General features: G+C 48.2%; 1 protein-coding gene across 1 annotated transcript; it reads right to left on the bottom strand.

Moving 5' to 3' along the window:
* Nucleotides 1-1,104: 1,104 nt before the first annotated feature.
* On the bottom strand, nucleotides 1,105-18,846 carry C1H9orf24 (chromosome 1 C9orf24 homolog). The gene is made up of 7 exons (XM_055124008.1): nucleotides 18,324-18,846; nucleotides 7,065-7,212; nucleotides 5,442-5,560; nucleotides 4,143-4,215; nucleotides 3,664-3,937; nucleotides 2,011-2,097; nucleotides 1,105-1,228 (listed from the first exon to the last, which is right to left on the bottom strand). The coding sequence occupies exons 1-7, from the start codon at nucleotides 18,456-18,458 to the stop codon at nucleotides 1,129-1,131; spliced, it is 936 nt and encodes a 311-aa protein (XP_054979983.1). The 5' UTR covers nucleotides 18,459-18,846; the 3' UTR covers nucleotides 1,105-1,128.
* Between the last annotated feature and the right edge of the window lie 92 nt (nucleotides 18,847-18,938).

The raw sequence follows: 18,938 nt of genomic DNA, 5'->3' as shown, positions 1-18,938 counted from the left end.
CGGAGCCCGTCTCCCAGCAACCCGGGCCCGGGGCCCCTGCTCACCGCGGGCCGGCGCGGTTCTCTGGCCCGGGCCTGCTGGGGGAATACGGTAGTTCTGCAGGCAGGCGTCGCTGTGCAACGTCGGGGTTCTTGGCACTGCCCAGGCTAAAGTGTGGGGTGGGGATAAGAGCGAGTGAGGTGCCCCAGGGAAGATGGATAGGGTTGTACTCAGGATTTGCCCTTCCTTATTTAGGCAGGCAGGATGTGTTGGTTCGATATATAGCGCTCGCACTAAGTTTCTTATATGGAATAAAGGGTAGCGACGCTTCCGGGGGTCGCTCAGAATCTCAGTGCAGTGCCGATTCCATCAAGGACTCTCGAGAAAGGGGCTTTCCACCAGCGCTCACCTCCACCCTGTAGAGAGAATGTGGGTGTGACCCACCATATACCTGTCGCCCTACCCCAGAAGTGGAGTGGAAAAATATTGGCGATGTCCGTGATTACAAAATATCTCATCCTTGGCTTCCTGACGGACAGAGAAATGCGGTTTTGTTTTGTCATTTGAATTTCTTGGTCAACAAACACTCCAAAATGATGTTTGAACCCCTTTGACTAGGGCTGGGGGGAGAGAGCAAAAATATTAATATAGATGGGGAGGACTCTGAACATTCATTCTGGAAACAGATGAGAACTTTGGACTCTGGCCACAGAATGGAGGATTTGGGGTTCACAGAGATAAGAGGATGAGGGGGGCATCTCATTTGGGAATTATTGAAATGTCAACCAGTAGGCCTTCTGGGCATGGGTGGGGAGAGAGGGGGTAGATAGGTCCTCCTTGCAAGGAAAGGTGAACCCATTAGTTAGGGCTCTGAGGTGGAAGGGTAGAGGATGCTAGCTGGGGACAGGCCCGCTGTTAGGTGTCTGGAGACCCCTTAGAACACTCCTATAAGATGAGGGGTGGAAGGGCTCAGGGACTTTGAAAAAGTACATCTCAGTTGAGGGGGTTGGGCAGGGGCATAAGTAACTGATACTTTGGGATCCCGCTGGGTTAGAACACAGCAGCAGCTGTAAGGACACTGCTGGTAAGGATACATTGGAGTAAAGAGTATTTATTTCTCCACCCCTTTGTTCCCACCAGCCTTGGGTTCTAACAGCCATCAGGATAGATCTCTGATGTAAACTCAGGATGAATTACATAGTTGTCTTTCTCTGCACCACCGGTCTTCTCGAAATGACTTGTTTCCCATCTGTGGAGGAGAGACAGAAACCCTTTTGGACCATCGCACTTCTGATTCCAACTTTCACTTCCAACCTTAGCCCAAACCCAACATTTTGTCCCAACACTGATGATCTGACCTCAGGTTAAACTTCTCAATCTAAGTACCAGCTCCCTAGCATTGACTTCTTTGTTTTGTTTTTTGTTTTTGGGTCACACCTGGCGATGCACAGGGGTTACTCCTGGCTCATGCACTCAGGAATTACTCCTGGCGGTGCTTGGGGGACCATATGGGATACTGGGAATTGAACCCAGGTCGGTTGAGTACAAGGCAAATGCCCCACCCGCTGTGCTATTGCTCCAGCCCCGCCTTTTTATTTTTACCCTCAAGCCCTGAAACTAACCACCTTTGCTTTTTGGGTCACACCTGACGATGCATAGGGGTTACTCCTGGCTCATGCACTCAGGAATTACCCCTGGTGGTGCTCAGGGGACCATATGGGATGCTGGGACTCGAACCCGTGTGCAAGGCAAACGTCCTACCCACTGTGCTATCGCTCCAGCCCCAATATCTAATATCTTGATTCTAATTCCCACGGCCAACCTAGAGCCCCTCAAACTCACAGTGTCCACCATTTCTTTGTCAACTTTAATACTAGCCCCATGATACTAGCGCCCCCTGGTGTCCTCTTCCACCCGTGCATAACAGCGGACAGTGATCAAAACACCTGGCGCCAGGGCCCTGGAGAACCACGTGACCTCCCTCCCCAGCGCTTGCAAGCGCGCGTCTAGGTAGGCGAGCACTAGACTTACTTAAGATTGGGACAAGGGAAGAATGACGGCGGGGGCGTCAGAACAGCACACTGCATTCCGGGCCGGTGATCGTACGGTGATATACTCCTGGAAGAGGAAACAGTGGGTCAGGGAGAGGGGTTGGGTCTTTTGGTGTCCGGTTTCCATACCCTACCTAGACCCGGAATCAGAGCGCCCCAAGAGTCATTTCTGTGCCCACTGTCACCTCCCCACACCCCACTAAAAGTCAGTGGGGGAGTGCCTAGAGCAAGCCAAACTTTGAGCAGGGTCAGGTTTAATTGTTAAGGTCTTGGTAGTCCCTTACCCCATCCTCGCGTGGGAAGGTAATTATTCCAGAACTAGGGACCTCTTTGATTTTCAAGCACTTTTCTCTCGCTCCCACTTCTGCGTGAAGCATAAGACCTGATCTCACACAGCAATTCAGGCTTTCTCGGCCTTGGGAAGGGTAGGGGGATTGCCATGGGATTGGGGTGAGGCTCAGGGCCTGCCCCATCATGTCGAGACTAACACTGACTTTGCACCTCTCCCACTCACCACTCTCAGAGCCGCCAAGTGCCTGGACAAGGCTGCACCGCGGTCTGGGGCAGAGCGCTCCCGCCTGCGTTTCTCGGCACTAACTAGTGAGGCTGTCTACCTCGTAGTGGTGTGGGCTCTGGGGAGCTCAGGGTCCCACTGGTCATGCCCCCACTTCCTTGCTCACTTAGCACCTGGCCGTAGCCCTGCGCTTTATCCACAGCACAATTCTGAGGACGCATGACTCTGCAGACTAGAACCTGCATTGCCCAGAGCCGGGTGCCCAGGTAAGAGCTCCTGCGGGAGTATGAATGGGATGCCACGGGTATGCAGGGATGTGTGTATGTGTGTGTGTGGGGGGGGGGGGGCGGTGAGGACTGTCTTTCTCAAAAAAGAAAGAAAACACAACCCTTTCGGCAGGACCTCCAGAAGAGATACAAGAATCAGGATAACTTTGAACCCAATGCAGGAGAAAATGTAAAGGACTCTAAGCGCATGTTCTCTAGCTTCAGAGGTGGGCTCCGACACTGGACAGGGAGTGCGTGCATGGCAGAGCGGGCGGGCCGGGGAGTAGGGTCTGGCAAAAGGGACTTAAGGAGCCAGACGCGAGGCGGGTGGCGAGTGCTTAGCGGATCTGGGACTGGACCCTAGGGCAGTGTCCTGGGGCGTGATTAGAGGGCGCGAGGTTCTGGGGGCAGAGTCCTGAGCGTGGTTGGTTGTGGGCGCGACGAGGTTCTGGGGGCGGAGCTCTAAACTTGGCTGGTGGTAGGCGGGACGGGGTTCTGCGGGCGGAGCCCTGGGCGTAGCTGGCTGGGCAGGAGTTCTGGGCGTGGCTGGTCGGGGCGGGGCTGGGTTTTTGGGGCGGAGCCCTGGGCGTGGCTGGACCCCAGGGGTGGAGTCATGAGCGGGACTGGGTTTGGGGGCGAGACCGAGGGTGGGGCCTGCTCTGGGAGCGAGGCCATGGGCGTGCGGGTGGCCGGAGCGAGACTGGATCTGGGGGCAGAGTGATGGGCGTGGCTGGATACCAGGGGTGGAGTCGTGGGCGGGGCTGGGTTCTGGGGCGGGGCCGAGGGTGGGACCGGTTCTGGGGGCGGGACCATGGGCGGGACTGGCGGCGCGCTCCTGCCGGGTCCCGCAGACCTTACAATCGGTTGTTGAGGGCGCAGTGACTGCCGACTGGTCTCGCTGCAGGGGTCCTCGGTAACTAAGTAATCCATCCCACGCAGACAGTAGTGGCGTCCAGAACAAGAACTTTCATAGCCCTGGTAAGGCATGCGACCCCGGAGTGGGTCAAGGCAGCCGTATCGCGGTGAGATCTGCGGCAGCGGCTGGTACCGGGACAGCGAGTGCATCATGTTCGCCATCACCTGGTTCTCTGAGGCACAAGGCCTCAGAGAGTACTGAAGGTCCAGACCTAGAGCCACAGGAAAAGGACGAGGCAGGCAGGGGCAGAGACAGACCAAAAAAAAAAAAAAAAGGACAAGAGACAAGGTTACACTCTGTAGGGCCCTCAGCGTCCAGCCCGTTTCCCGCCCACCACCTCCAGGTCCCATGTCCCGAGCGCGCCCCCCCCCCCGCCCCGTGTCCCCCGCTCCTCTCCACCGCTGCACATCCATTACCGCAAGGACTGAATCGCTCGGGTCTACAGGGACACTCCTCCAGCATTCCTCCACTCGTCTCCATCCCTGGTATCTGCAACCAGCACAGCAAGCTTGTTCAATCTCTGACCGCCAAGACTTTCCCCTTCCGGAGCATCCATTCCCGATATAGGCTGCAGCCTCAGCGCCAGCGAGATGCCCACCAATCCTCCGAGGCTCTCAGAATTTGGGAGGGCTGCTGGGATTTGCATTTACTCCTCCTATGGGGGCTAGCGGGTGGGGTAGGAGGGTTGAAGTGCTCATTGCAATGAGAGCTAGAAAGTGTCTGGAACGCAGCCAAGTGACCATCTGGCCTAAGTGTTTGCCTTTCCTTTGACCCCTCTCTTGATCTACTTGACTGTCAAGAGGTCTCTAAAATACGCTTTCAATATTGCGTACCCACCGAATCATTTGGACACTTACAAATTTATTTTTAAATTTTCAGGCCACTCCCAATTGTGTTCACAGATTACTCCTGGCTCTGGGCTCTGGGGAGCTGGGGGATCCCAGGGGGTGCCAGGGGATCCCAGGGGGTGCCAGGGGTCAGATTCCAGTTGTCATGCATGCAAGGAAAACCCTCTACCTACTGTACTGTCACTCCAGCCCCTTATGAAAATTTCTGAGTAGACTTCAGCCACTCTACAGTTAAGAACCCCAGCCTTGGTCTTAGATTCGCCCTCTGATCCTCCTTTAGGACTGTGGAGGACAGCTCCTTTCTCCTCTGAAGGTTCCTGTCTGTTTTACAGGATCATTTGACCTTGGGATAAGATCCTGGGGGCTGGAGCAATAGTGCAGCAGGCAGGGCGTTGTTGTGCACACAGCTTGACCTAAATTCAATCCCAGTTCGCAGTGTGGTACCTGGAGACCCACCAAGAGTGATCCCTGAGTGCAGAGCCAGGAGTAAGTCCTGAGCACAGTTAGGTATGGCCCCCAAAGAAACAAATAAGGATTGCGCAGCAGGAGACCCTGGATGCTTGGGCTGGACCATGTAGAAGGGGGACAGGTCAAGGTGTGCAGGCAAGGCCTGTCCTCCCACAAGGCCCTGTCAAAGGACCCAGGGGCCCAGGAGCCCAGTCCCAGAGATCGGGATGCAGGGGGTTCTCGGCAAAACCCAACTCCTGGACTCCCTAGAAAGTATAGATCTGAGTTTCACCAGTGGGAAAGAACAGGATGAGGGGAAAGGGGTGAAATGCCAACAACATGACATCTCATTCACTGCCGTTTGGAAAGCAAAGGGTGCATGTCCCAGAGCCTGGAGGTGTGTGCAGGGTGAGGTGTTACCTTGGGCAGCTGGGGAAGGGGTGTGAGGTATCTGTTGTTCCAGCTGGTGTAGTAGGAAGGCTCCATCCTCCAGGGCTTGTACTGGTCTTCCCATTGGTAGTTTGGGGAGCATCTGTTAGCTTGATCAATCATAGGGGTGGAGAGGTCATATAGTGTTCTGTCTTCCTTTACTCTAGCATCTGTGACTCCCATGCCCCCAACATGTTTCTCCTCTGATCCCGGCTCAGAACTGGACTCTCACTCATCTCAAGCCAGACAAGCACACTGTGTCCCAACACTTGTCTTAGACATTGAGGTGCCCCCCCTTTCTGCCTTAGCTTCTGAGATGCACCCCATTTATGCCTTGGTTTCTCAGGTTCCTCTTAGAGCATCACTTTTCACTACAGCACTACTCTCTCTGTCTCTGCAAACTTAGAAATAAATTTTCCCCTAATTCCTTCTTCATGCTCATCTTCCACAACTGTACTCCAGTGTTTGCTTGTTTTGTTTTTGTTTTAGTTTTTTTTGCTTTTTGGGCCATACCCAATGGTGCTCAGGGGCTACTCCTGATTCTGCACTCAGGAATTACTCCTGGCGGTGCTTGGGGGACCATAAAGGATATTGGGGATCGAACCCAAGTCGGCCGTGTGCAAGACAAATGCCCTATCTGCTGTACTATCTCTCTGGCCCCAATGTTTGCTTATTTTGCCTTCTTAAAATTACTTGATCCTATCCTGCACCACCCCCCACCCCCAAGCCCCCTTTAGTTCTACAGGGTCTTAAGGAGGAGACAATTAAAGTCATGATAATAAGTATGGACTTTTCAGGAGGTGTGGGGGAAGGATGGGGGTGTGACACTATTGCACAGTTCAGCTCTGCAGCAAGGTATTAGCTGGGTGAATTCATTTATTTAATTCTATTGAATTTTGTTAATAGCAGGTAGCTACATTCTCCCTCATAGACTTGTGAGATATTTTTCAGGTTGCACACCCAGCGGTGCTCGGGGGCCTTCTCTTCCTCCTTCTTATTGAACCTTCCTCTTTTCTAGGACTGTGTCTTTTGAGGGAAGTTATTTACCATTTGATGTTCTGGGTTTTTCTTTGTGGGGGTGGGGGTGGGGAGGTAGGGACACACCCAACTATGCTAAGGGGTTAATCCTGAACCTGCACTCAGGAATCACTCTTGGTGGTGCTGGGAGACCATCTGGGATGCTGGGGATTGAACCCGGGCTGTGCATAGCCCTACAAGTGTATTACTCTTCAACCCCCTTATAATTATTTTTTGAAGATAGTTTCTAGCTCCACTAAGAGCTGTGAAGACATACTGTGCCTTTTAAAATAAAAAAGATAAAACAGATCTCAGTTGGCTTCAGATTGAGGATGACTCCTGGGGGCTGCTCTCTGGAGTTAGAGTGGGTGAACAGTGAACCCTACCTGGGGCTGGAGCAATAGCACAGCGGGTAGGGTGTTTGCCTTGCACATGGCCGACCTGGGTTCGATTCCCAGCGTCCCATATGGTCCCCTGAGCACTGCCAGGAGTAATTCCTGAATGTAAAGCCAGGAGTAACCCCTGTGCATCACCAGGTGTGACCCAAAAAGAAAAAAAAAACCAAACCAAAACAAAACAAAAAACAGTGAACCCTACCTGCCAATGGAGAGATCCAATATTTCTCAGGAAAGTAGGGGTGGCCTGTGAAAGAATCTTTATAGGGGTAGTCCTGCACAGTGCAGTTCACCATCCTCTGCAGAGCTGTGTTTGAACACTCCGGCTGCTGCCTGCGCTGAGTAAGGCCCTAGACAAGTGAAGAGGAGAGGAATAGGCTCAGGGAAGACACACCCAGCACTGGGGTTCTGCCACACATAGATCCAGGAGGTCCTAGAGAGTCAAGGCAGGTGGGTCTCCCAGCCCCTCTCCCTTCTACCAGCAGGGGCCCCATGCCAGCCTTTCCCCACTCCCCATTGGTCTTCCCTTTGAATCACTCTCTTGGAGGCAGGCGTTTGCCCTCAGTCTTGTGTTCTCACTTCTGTCAAGGAGCACTTCTGTCCTTTCCTTTCCTTGACTAGGAGTTTTTTTTTTGTTTGTTTATTTATTGGTTGGTGGTGCCAGGGATTGGATCTGGGTTGGCCACACACAAGGAAAAGACCCTACCCACTGTGATATTTCCTTGACCCAGACTGGGTGATCTTTAAGCTGGTATTCCTTTTCTCTCCCTTCCAGACAGTGCGACCAGGGGAGCAGGACCTGGGTCTACACGTATGGAACACTGGACCCCTAGAAGAATCTGGGCCTCGACCTCAGCATAGCCCTGCCCTGGGGAACTGGCCACCTTCTGCATATATATTTTTTTAATTTTTAATTTTTATTTATTTTTTTATTAGCGAATCACCGTGAGGTACAGTTACATACTTACAAGCTTTCCTGCTTGCATTTCAGTCGTACAATGATCAATTACCAATCCTTCCACCAGTGCCCATTCTCTACCACCTATGATCCCAGTATCTCTCCCACTACCCACCCCACTTTTGTGGCAGGGCATTCCCTTTTGTTCTCTCTCTCAGTTTGGGTGTTGTGGTTTGCAATAGAGGGAGGTATTGAGTGGCCATTGTGTTCGGTCTATAGTCTACTTTTGGCATGCATCTCCCAACACGAGGCGTGTTCTCCAAAAACCCTTTACTTGGTGGTCTGTTCTCTAGCTGAGCTGCCTTTTCCCCCAGCATGTGAGGCCGGCTTCCAAGCCGTGGAGCAAACCTCCTGGTCCTGATTCTTAAAAATTAGAAATTGAGCTCCCATTTTACCCAGCAATACTACTCCTGGGAATATATCCTGGAGAGGCAAAAAGGCATAGTAGAAATGACATCTGCATTTGTTGCATTTGCAATGACATGTTCATTGCAGCACTGTTTACAATAGCCAAAATCTGGAAAAAACCCGAGTGCCCAAGAACAGATGATTGGTTAAAGAAACGTTGGTACATTTACACAATGGAATACTATGCAACTGTTAGAAAAGGTGAAGTCATGAAATTTGCATATAAGTGGATCTACATGGAAAGTATCATGTTAAGTGAAATGAGTCAGAGAGAGAGGGATAGACAAAGAAAGATTGCACTCATCTGTGGAATATAAAATAACATAGTGGGAGACTAACACCCAAGAGTTATAGAGACAAGGATTAAGAGGTCTGCCCCACAGCTTGGAAACTGGCCTCACATGCTCGGGGAAAAGGCAGCTCAGATAGAGAAGGAAACACCAAGTAGAGGATGTTGGGAGGACCCATTCAGGTTGGAAGATGCGAGCTGAAAGTAGACTATAGACCGAACATGATGGCCACTCAATACCTCTATTGCAAACTACAACACCCAAAAGGAGAGAGAACAAAGGGGAATGCCCTGCCACAGAGGCAGGGTGGGGTGGTGGGGGATGGGGTGGTGGTGGTGAGAGGGATACTGGGATCATTGGTGGAGGTCAATGGGCACTGGTGGAGGGATGGGTAAACGATCACTGTATAAGTGAAATGCAAACACAAAAGTTCATAAGTTTGTAACTGTACATCACAGTGATTCTCTAATAAAATATTAAAAAAAAAAACAAAACTCCTGGTCCTTATCTCTACTATTCTTGGGTGGTAGTCTCCCATTCTGTTACTTTATATTCCACAGATGAGTCCTTCTGCATATATTTTAGACAGGAAAGGCTCTCTGTACTTGGTGCCTTGAAAGAGGCAAAGGGCAGTAGGTACTACCTGGGGGCAGGTACCTACTTCATAAAATTGAATTTTCTGGGGCCAGGGCAATTGTATAGCAGAAGGGCCCCTTGCCTTGCATGTGGTCAACCTTGGTTAAATCCCCTGTATCCTGCTAGGAGTCATCCCTGATTGCAGAGCCAGGAGTAAATCCTGAGTACCACCAGGTGTGGTGCGCGCGCACACACACACACACACACACACACACACACACACACACACACACACCAATACCCACACACATACCAATCCCAATTCCATGTTGACCCTGATCCTGCCATGGTCTAACCTGTCACCAGCATCCACTTTGTTGTGATACTCTCTCTATATTGATCTTTTAGCTGAACTGAGGTTTTGTTTAAGCCCTGTTCCTACTTTTTTTGTTGTTGTTTTTGGGTCACACCTGGCGATGCACAGGGTTTACTCCTGGCTCACGCACTCAGAAATTACTCCTGGCCGTGGTTAGGGGACCATATGAGATGCTGGGAATCAAACCCAGATCGGCCGCGTGTAAGGCAAATGCCCTACCTGCTGTGCTATCGCTCCTGCCCCCTCCCCCCGTTCCTACTTCTTAAACATTGCTTTTGGGTCAAGCATGGTGTTTCTCAGGGCTTACTCCTGGCTCTATTGGTTCTGTGCTTGGAGATCACTTCTGGTGGTGCTCTAGGACTGTATGTAGTGTTGGGGATCAAGGGGATTTGGCTGATCGCAAGGCAAGCATCTTAAACCCTGTACTATTTCTTCAGTCCCAAGATAAAAACTTTTCTCATATATATCTTATATATATTTATAAGTAAATATATATAAATGTACATATATACATATATATATATATATATTTGAGATTACACCTTGAGGTGCTCATTCCTGACTGTGTTTAGGGGCCACTTCTGGTGGTACTCAGGGTTCCCCTTGCTTTTTGGACTTCACCTCATATCCCATCACTTCTTGGAGGGCAAACGGTGGGATGCCAATCCAGTCTTCCTTTTGGGACCTCCTTGTCCTCAGCTAAGGGCAGATTGGAAAGTTAGTTGTAGTACCATCGGCCCTGCAGGCAGCTACAGTGAAAGATCACAGGGCTGAAGCACCTGGTAAAGACAATAGGAAGAGTGTGCTCACAGCGGGCACTGGGGACCCGGGACACTATCACACTACCACACACAGTTCCCCTTTATGATTGAAAGAGCAGAGTTTCACTCTAGGCTGGGCTGAGAACCCGCATCTTCTGGTGCTCCCACCATCTTGGAAACAGCCTCAAGTGAGGAATTTCTTGGATGCATGGAATGCAGCTGAAATCTTGTTCTGTGGATGAGTTCTGTGGGTGGAGGAACCCATCACTCGTCTTGTTGTTGATGAGCCTTACATACACACAAACATGCACATGTCCAGACACCCAGATACGCTCTCAGACTCCCAGCCAGCTGCATATGTATGTGCATACACACACACACACACACACACACACACACACACCACACATAAATGGTCAGAAGCAGCACACATCATCTGTTGGAAGCTTTCTTCAGCTGCCTGTAAACTTTGTACTGTCTTCTCATGTTAATGAGGAAGAGGCTGAAGCATCTTGCTGGAAGTCTTGCACTCTGGGTAGGATTTTGTCAACCATGAGCAACGGGTCATCTGTTTTTCCAAACTGTCAGTCTCTGTCGATCTTTTAATTTTGGGGGTTTCTGGGCCGCACCTGGTACGTGCTCAGGGATTATTACTCTTAGTTCTTCACTCAGAAATCATTCCTGGTGGGCTCGGGGGACCATATGTGGTCTTGGGGATCAAACCTGGGTTGCCTGTATGGAAGGCAAGCACCTACCTGCTGTATTATTGCCTTAGCCCTCTATAGATCTTTTAAAAATCTGAACAAATCCCTCAAAAGAGACTCCTTTCCAACTTTTTTTTCTTTTATGGAGGAGGCTTACACCCCATAAAAGTCAGGGCTTACTCCTGGCTCTGTGCTCAGGACTCACTCCTGGTGGGATGTGGTGGAACCATATAAGGTGCCCAGGATCAAACCTGGATCAGCCGTGTATAAGGCAAGCATCTTTCCTACTATACTATCTCTTCAGTCCTTGGTTTATGATTTTAGATCACCAGAAGTTCTTAATTTTAACATTGCTGAGTTTATTAATCTCTTCTTTTTTTGTAGGGCTTTTGTTTAGGAAACTCATTCATACTCCAACATAATTGGGATAAAATCCTTAATTTTTTTGTTGAAATATATACAAAATAACTTTCTTTTGAGCTTTTATTTGAGCTTTTAATCTGTTAGTAATTGCTTTCTGTGTCTTTTGTGAATTAGGAATCAATTTTTTTATTCATGTGGATAAATAATTGTCTCACCAAATAGTTTTAAATAGCTTTTCTTAATCCACAGATTTGTAATGCCACCCAAACCTGATGTATTGCATTCCATTGCTCTACTGTCAATGATTTCTGTTGTATAAATTTCCCATATTATGTAAATCAAAATGTTTTATTCCATTAACTATTCTATACTATACTAAAACTATGCCTTCTGAATTTCAATAGCATTACAGTAAATATTAATATCTGATCAGACAAGGCCTCTTCTTCAGTTGTGTTTTAGCTGTTTATTCAAATTCTGTCCTCCATAAAGGTTAGCATTAAAAAAAACCATATTCTGGGGCTGGAGGGATAGTACAAGGGTTAAGGCATTTTCTTGAATGTGTCTGACCCTGGTTAAATCCCTGGCATAGGAATGATCCCTAAGTATAGAGTCCGGAGTAAACCCTGAGCATCGCTGGGTGTGGCTCCATCCCCACAAAAATATTCAAAGTTTTATAATACTGTCCATAGTTTCTCAAAGTTTAGATTTATTTCTACTTATCTTTTTGTTGATAGAATATATACTTTATATTGTGCTTTCTAAATATTTGCTCATGTAAAAAGTGTGACTTTGTTGGGTTGTGGTTCTGGGGATCAAATCCAGAGTCTTTGCATGTATGATCAAATCCATATCAGACATCCCAAGTATGAACTTTACCAGTGAGCAATATCCCTAAGTTTTTAATCTTTCACCATTCCATTGTAAATACCCATATTCTAATGATCTATGGGTTCTGTACATATAACTATCATCTATAAATAATGGCAGTTTGGAAAATTTTCTTTCCATCTTGTTTCTTAGGGTAGAACACCTTCTGCACGATAAGAGAGAGAGAGAGAGAGGGAGAAAGAGAGAGAAGAGAGAGCAAGAGAGAGAGAGAGAGAAGAAAAGTGCTAGGCAGGTGGGGAGACAGAGAAAAACTGGAGAAACTGGTGGTGGGAAACATACACTGGTGAAGGGACCGATCTTGAAACATTATATGACTGAAACCCAATCCTGAACTACCTTGTAACTGTGTATCTCACCGTGATTCAATTAAAAAAAAAAAAAGAATGAGAGGGACTAGAGAGATAGCACAGGGGTGGGGCACTTACTGTGCATGTTGCCCACTCCAGGTCGTTCTCTGGCACTGCTTGTGGTCTCCTAAGTACCACTCAGGAGTGACCCCTGAGCACTGCCAGAAGCAGTTCCTGAACACCAAGCCAGGAGCAGCTCGAGCTGTTCAAAGACCCTATTCCCAGCAATAATGTTATCCAACTCTTCGTGTTCCTGGAGTGAGCAGATACCATTGGGCTACACTAGCACACAACAGGGATGAATGAAGACGTTATGAGCGCCCTCTCAAGCAAATCGAAAATCAACGGGATGACAAGTGATACAAGTGAATGTTATCCAAAACATTCTTAGTATATTTTCCTTTTTTTTTGTATTTGGGTCACATTTGATTATACTCAGGGCTTAAAGAGGACTCTGGCTCAGAGATCACTTCTGGCGGGGTGTGGGGGATTATATGGGATGTTGAAGATCAAGCCCAAGTCATCTGCGTGTACGTCAAGTGCCTTACCCACTAGGCGATCTCTCCAGCCCCCTCATCCTGCCTTCTGCTAGATTCATCGTTATGACTTTTTTGTTTACTTATCACTGCTCTTTCTTTGAAAGTTGTTCAGACATTTGTGCATTTTATGAATCTTACCAGAGTACCACTTTGTTTTTTCTTCCTTTCTCTTTGTTGTTATCATGGCTATGATGACCAGGGGTCGTACATACTTGCTTGTGGCATTCACATTCACATGCGGCTTAATCCTGGCTCTGGATTTGTGGTGCTTTGTTGGGCTGTCACTGTCACTGTCATCCCGTTGCTCATCGATTTGCTCGAGTGGGCACCAGTAATGTCTCCTTTGTGAGACTTGCTATTACTGTTTTTGGCATGTCGAATATGCCACGGGTAGCTTGCCAGGCTCTGCTGTGCGGGCGAGATACTCTTGGTAGCTTGCTGGGTTCTGTAAGAGGAGCGGAGGAATCGAACCCAGGTTGGCTGTGTGCAAGGCAAATGCCCTACCGCTGTGCTATATTGTTGGGCTAGTGAATTTTATTTATCATTATTTTTAGGGTGATGCATTTTATTTATTTTTTTTACATTTTTTTATTAGTTTATTTTTAATTAGAGAGTCATCGTGAGGGTACAGTTACAGATCCATACATCTTTGTGCTCATGTTTCCCCCATACAAAGTTCGATAACCCATCCCTTCACCAGTGCCCATTCTCCACCACCAGTAAACCCAACATCCCTCCCCCACTCCCCAGTCCCGTCTCCCCCCACCCCACCCTGCCACTATGGCAGGGAATTCCCTTTTGTTCTCTCTCTCTGATTAGGTGTTGTGGTTTGCAATAAAGGTGTTGAGTGGCCATTGTGTTCAGTCTCTAGTCTGTATTTGGCCCACATAGGGTGATGCATTTTAGTTTTGGTGTGCACACACTGTTGTGACACCATACATTCTAGAAAAAGGAGTTGCTTGAAGTGACATATGTGGGCAGCACTGAGATAGGACTCATGGCCTCAGGCAGGTGCACTAACCACTGAACCATCCCTTCGGTCTTCGGTCCCAAAGAATCAACTTTTTTTTTTGGAGGGGGGTGGTTGTGGACACACCCAGTGGTACTCAGGGATTACTCCTGGCTCTGTTTTCAAGGATCACTCCTGGCAGTGTTTCAGGGACAATATATGGTACCAGGGCCAGCTGCATGCAAGATAAGTGCCTCACCACCTCTATCTTAGGCCCCCAAAGAAGCAATACTTTTGCCTGATCTTGTTGAATCTTTACTTTCTAATTCGTTGATTTTTTTCTTATTTTTATTATTTATATTCTTCGACATTCTTTTCATTTACTGTACTTTTTATCCCAAATTCATAAGTTTGATTTAAGAATTTAAATGTCAGCATTTAAATATTTTTAGCTCATTGCAACTTTTCCCTCTGACAAGCATTTAGGTTCATCGTCTTTTCTCTCAACCTCTGCTACACTCCACAGCTTCAACATGCAGCCTTTTCCATTCTGAGTCTTTTTTCATTTTAATAAATTTGACCTGTTCTTTAGAATGGCATACTTTGTATTCAACCTAAGGTAATTTTGCATATCTTACTTTTGTTTGATCTGTAATTTAGTTACCTTAAGGTTAGAGTCAGGAATTTGTATGAAGATATTTACTTGAATTCTGTGAAGGTTGCATTTTGATATACTAGCTGGTACCTCATAAATGATCTACAGTGCCATTCCTATACCCCATGGTGCTCAGGGGCTACGAGGTGCTAGGGAAACATCTGGTACTGGGAATGGAACGAGAGCATGCATCCCAGGACTACTTGGTAAATTTTTTTTATAGTGTTCTGCTGCTTCAATGTCTATTTCTATTAATGTTAAATCAAGTTTTCAAAATATTTATGTTTGTAATATTTAAAATGTTTTCAAGTATTTTAGAGATTTTCTTTTTGTGTATCACTGTTTTACATCTCTCAGGAACTGAGGCATGTTAGAATATTATTAGCTGGATTTTATGTTTCTTCTTTTAATGTTTGTATTAGGTGAATACAAGTTTATTTATTATTTTTTGGTTTGGGGGCACAACTGGTAGTTGGGTATGTGTATGTGTGTGTGTGTGTGTGTGTGTGTGTGTGTGTGTGTGTGTGTGCACGTCTGTGTTTTGGGGGGCTCAAAAATGGTGCTCAGAAGGCCTGTGGGTCCCACTGTGGATTCTCAGCCACCACTGGTTCAGTGCAAGGACCCAAGGATGTGGTGCTGCTTAGGCCCTGCAGTGGTGAGGATACCTGGGTCACTCTGGGGGTACTAGAGGCCTCCAAGGCCACACCCAGCGGGGCTCAAGGGATCATGTAGTGCTGGGAACTGAACTTGGTAAGGTGCATGATGTGTATGTGTCCTAACCCTTGTACTATTCCCCAGCCCTGCCCCTCTTCCCCCCGTGGTTTTCAGGGGACGATGTGCAGCAGGAGATCAAATGTAGGCCTCCTATGTGGTAGGCATGTGCTTAGCCCATTTAGCTATTTCTCTGGCCCAATGCAAGTTTAGACTTGTAGGGCCAAAGAGATAGTACAGGGGTTAAGGCCTGGGTTCAATCCTGGCACTGCATATGGTCCCCCGAGAACCGCCAGGGGTCAGTACTGAGCACAGAGGCAGAAATAGCTCCTGAGCATTGCCAGTTGTAGCCCATGCCCTTTCTTTAAAAAAAAAAAAAAAAAAAAAAGTATTATTTACTCAGAGAGTGGAAATTTTGTCATTTATATGGGGATCCATCTAAAAAATGTATGTGTTTGGGGCTGGAGCACAGTGGGTAGGGCATTTGCCTTGCACGTGGCTGACCCGGGTTCCATTCCCAGCATCCCATTATGGTCCCCCAAGCACGGCGAGGAGTAATTCCTGAGTGCAGAGCCAGGAGTAACCCCTGAGCATCTCCAGATGTGACCCAAAAAGCAAGACAAACAAAAAGTATGTATTTAATATTAGGTTTCTTTTGTCTTTTGCTTATGAATTTATTCAGATTTTAGTTTTTTTGTTTGTGGGCCACCCTGGAAGTGCTTAGGGATTACTCCTGGCTCTGTGCTCAGGGGTCACTTCTGGAGAGGTTTGGGGGAATGTATATGGTGCCGGGAGTCGAACCTGTGTTGGCCACAAGCAAAGCAAACGCCTTACCTACTGCGCTTTCTCTGTAGCCCCAGCTTTGCATTATTGTATCCGAACCAGTCAACTTTGGATCAAAGCAGCAAAAACATTAAGAGTGACACAGCCTAGGGTATTTGCTCTGGGGATTAAAGATTTCACAACTGTGGGAACTCAAGGAACTCTGCACGACTGTTGACTCTCTCTATTGAGCCTGAAGTTGCAAGAGGTCAGCCTTTGTGGAAGTCAGGAAGGAGAGGGTTGGGGTAAGAGTAGGGCAAGAGTAAGAACAGAACCTGCCTGTGCCCCAGAGCAGGGATACTTGGCACGGCTATGCAGGTCAGAAGGCCCTGTGCATGGGCTTATAGCATACACAGACCAGGGTGCTGGGAGCCGCCAGGGCCACCCCTAGAGGTCTTCAGAGGCACCAGGGCTACTCCTGGAAGTGCTCAGAGGGTCATGAGGGGCCCGAGATCAAAGTTGGGGCCTTGTGTGGGCCAGGTATGTGCTCCAGCCCTTCAGGTTATCTCCCCAGCCCCTCATGGCTCCTGATGTTGATGATGGGATGATCTGGAAGAGACAGTGTGGAGATGCACCCTGAGGAACTGAAGAAGGTGCTTCCAGCTGGAGCTCAGGCTGCTGTAACGTGACCAGACACTGCCCTATCCCTGTCTGGTGAACGCAGCAGCTGCGTGTCCAAGCCGATACGTCCTGAACCTTTGACACAACTTCAGCCTTCAGCAAGTGAAATGCGTGGCTCAGACACTTAAGCTGCCAGATCACGTGCACTTTTCTCTCGTGGCCTCTTGGGGGAGGGCTTCCTGTGAGGAGCAGTTCCAGCTAGTTGGTGGCTTAAAAAACACAGCATCATCGAATCTGAGGATCACAGGATGCCCAAACTCTATTCTCTTTCAGCCAGCGTGATATTCTCCAGTATCTTGGTTCTTTCTTTAAGTTTCACAAATCGAGAAGCATTATGGTACTTATTGTTTAAGGATGGTGTTTACTTTAAATGTGTCTCACACCCATTTCTCAGCTCACCATTGTTTTCTGCACCTTAGATCATACTTCTGTGATCTTCCTTCTCCCAGAGGAAAGCCTTTGGAAGTTCTTTTATTGTAGTTCTGATGGCAGTAAACATTTCAGTTTTAGTTTTGCCTATCAATGTCTTTTCCTTTTGTCCCTGAAAGGATGCCTCTGAAAACAATTTCTCTCTGCCTGTTTTGAAGGCCATCTCTTAAGTTGGGTTTGATGTGGTTTCACTGGCAGAAGTGTTTATGGGGAATTTTTTCTTGCTTTCCTTAGTTCTGGAAACTTTGAGCCCTTTTTCTCATTGGATAATGCCTATTCTCCTTTGCTGCTTCCTCTGGGAATCCAATGAGATGAGTGTGTCCCGTCTCATTCTCTTTCATGCTTCGTATTCTCTTCATATTTTCTCCTTGTCTTTCTATGCTGTACTCTGGGAAATTTCATTTTTTCTTTTGATTTTAATTTTTTCATTTTTTGTTCTGGAAAATTTCTTTCATTTTATTAACACTTAAACTGTGTGCAATCCCCCTGCCTGAGTGTTTTGAGAGTTTGTTTGGAGGTTCGAGCAGGGGAGCGCAGAGACTGGAATACCCTTGACCAGAGAATGGTCAGTGTCTGGGGAAGGCCGTCCTTGACCGAGCATGCGGCTTCGGGAGGGACTCTCCGGGGCCTCTGCCTTGCCAGCCAGATCAGCCAAGTCAACCCTGGTGATCACTGAGGTGATGGATGTCGCAGCTAGATCACCCTCACACCCTCAGTGTGTTCTTTAGGGGGGGGCACACCCAGCAGTTAACTGGGGCTACTTCTGACTCTGTGCTAAGGGGTCACTTGGGGTGACCTGGTGGTGCTTGTGGGATCATTTGGTATTGGGACCAAACCTAGGCTGCTCCTTACTTGCCTGCTTTGATAATTTTGCATTTTGTTTGAAACATGTATAAATTGGCATTCTTTTTATTTTAGTTTAGTTTGGTTTTGGGGTTTACATCTGACAATACTCAGGGCTTGCTCCTGGCTACAAAAATGTGAAAATACCTAATTGCCTGTTATCCAGACACAAAGGACCACACACTCTGGTCGGTCTTCCCTTCCCGATAGCCACTTACCCTGGTCACAGACTTATTGGCCTCCCAGACGCGGAGAGATGGGTCCTTGTAGACCTCTTTGATGGAGGTAGGAACTCTGTAGGAATCAGTGTAGGTGCTGATGGGGGTCTTGGTCTTACGTGAGAAGAGGAACATATTAGGGCCTAGGGATGCTGTAATGGGCTCTGCCAATCAAAGGCCCCTGGAAAATGTCCGTGAGAACCGTCTCCCCCAGACAGTCAGCAACTGCTCGCTGTTGTATGAGTTCCTCCCTTTCTTTGGAGGATCTCTCAATTTTCTTCCCCCCACAGTCTTCCTGCTCCTACCACATCCTGCTTCTCCCTCCACCCCGCCGCAGGCTGGGCATTGCCCATTATGATATCACCTGGCTGAGGGAGCAGACTCAATTTCCTCCTGGTCCCCATCCTCTTCCTGCCTCAAGCCTTCCCAAAGAGCTCAGTTTCCAAAAGTCCCAGGGGCTCCTGGAGATCTGAGGCCAAGTGCTTCACTTGGACAAAGAGAATCGAAGGTGCTAAGGGGTTCGGGCAGCTTGCCCGGAGTGGTGCGGGCCTGACCTGGGACTCCTGCCTAGGAGGGCGGGGTGAGCTGCCCAATCAGTCCATCAGTTCTCCACCC

This window comes from Sorex araneus, chromosome 1 (assembly GCF_027595985.1).
Source record: "Sorex araneus isolate mSorAra2 chromosome 1, mSorAra2.pri, whole genome shotgun sequence".
Taxonomy (NCBI): domain Eukaryota; kingdom Metazoa; phylum Chordata; class Mammalia; order Eulipotyphla; family Soricidae; genus Sorex; species Sorex araneus.
Note: the sequence above shows the minus strand (reverse complement) of the source record. Positions and strands in the feature narration are given on the sequence as shown.

Coding starts and splice junctions, on each gene's coding strand:
- C1H9orf24 (XM_055124008.1), bottom strand. CDS start 18,458: ATGTTCCTCTTCTCACGTAAGACCAAGACCCCCATCAGCACCTACACT. Junction 7,213..18,323: donor CCAATAAGTCTGTGACCAGG/GTAAGTGGCTAT, acceptor TCACTTGTCTAG/GGCCTTACTCAGCGCAGGCA. Junction 1,229..2,010: donor TTCCCTTGTCCCAATCTTAA/GTAAGTCTAGTG, acceptor TCTCCTCCACAG/ATGGGAAACAAGTCATTTCG.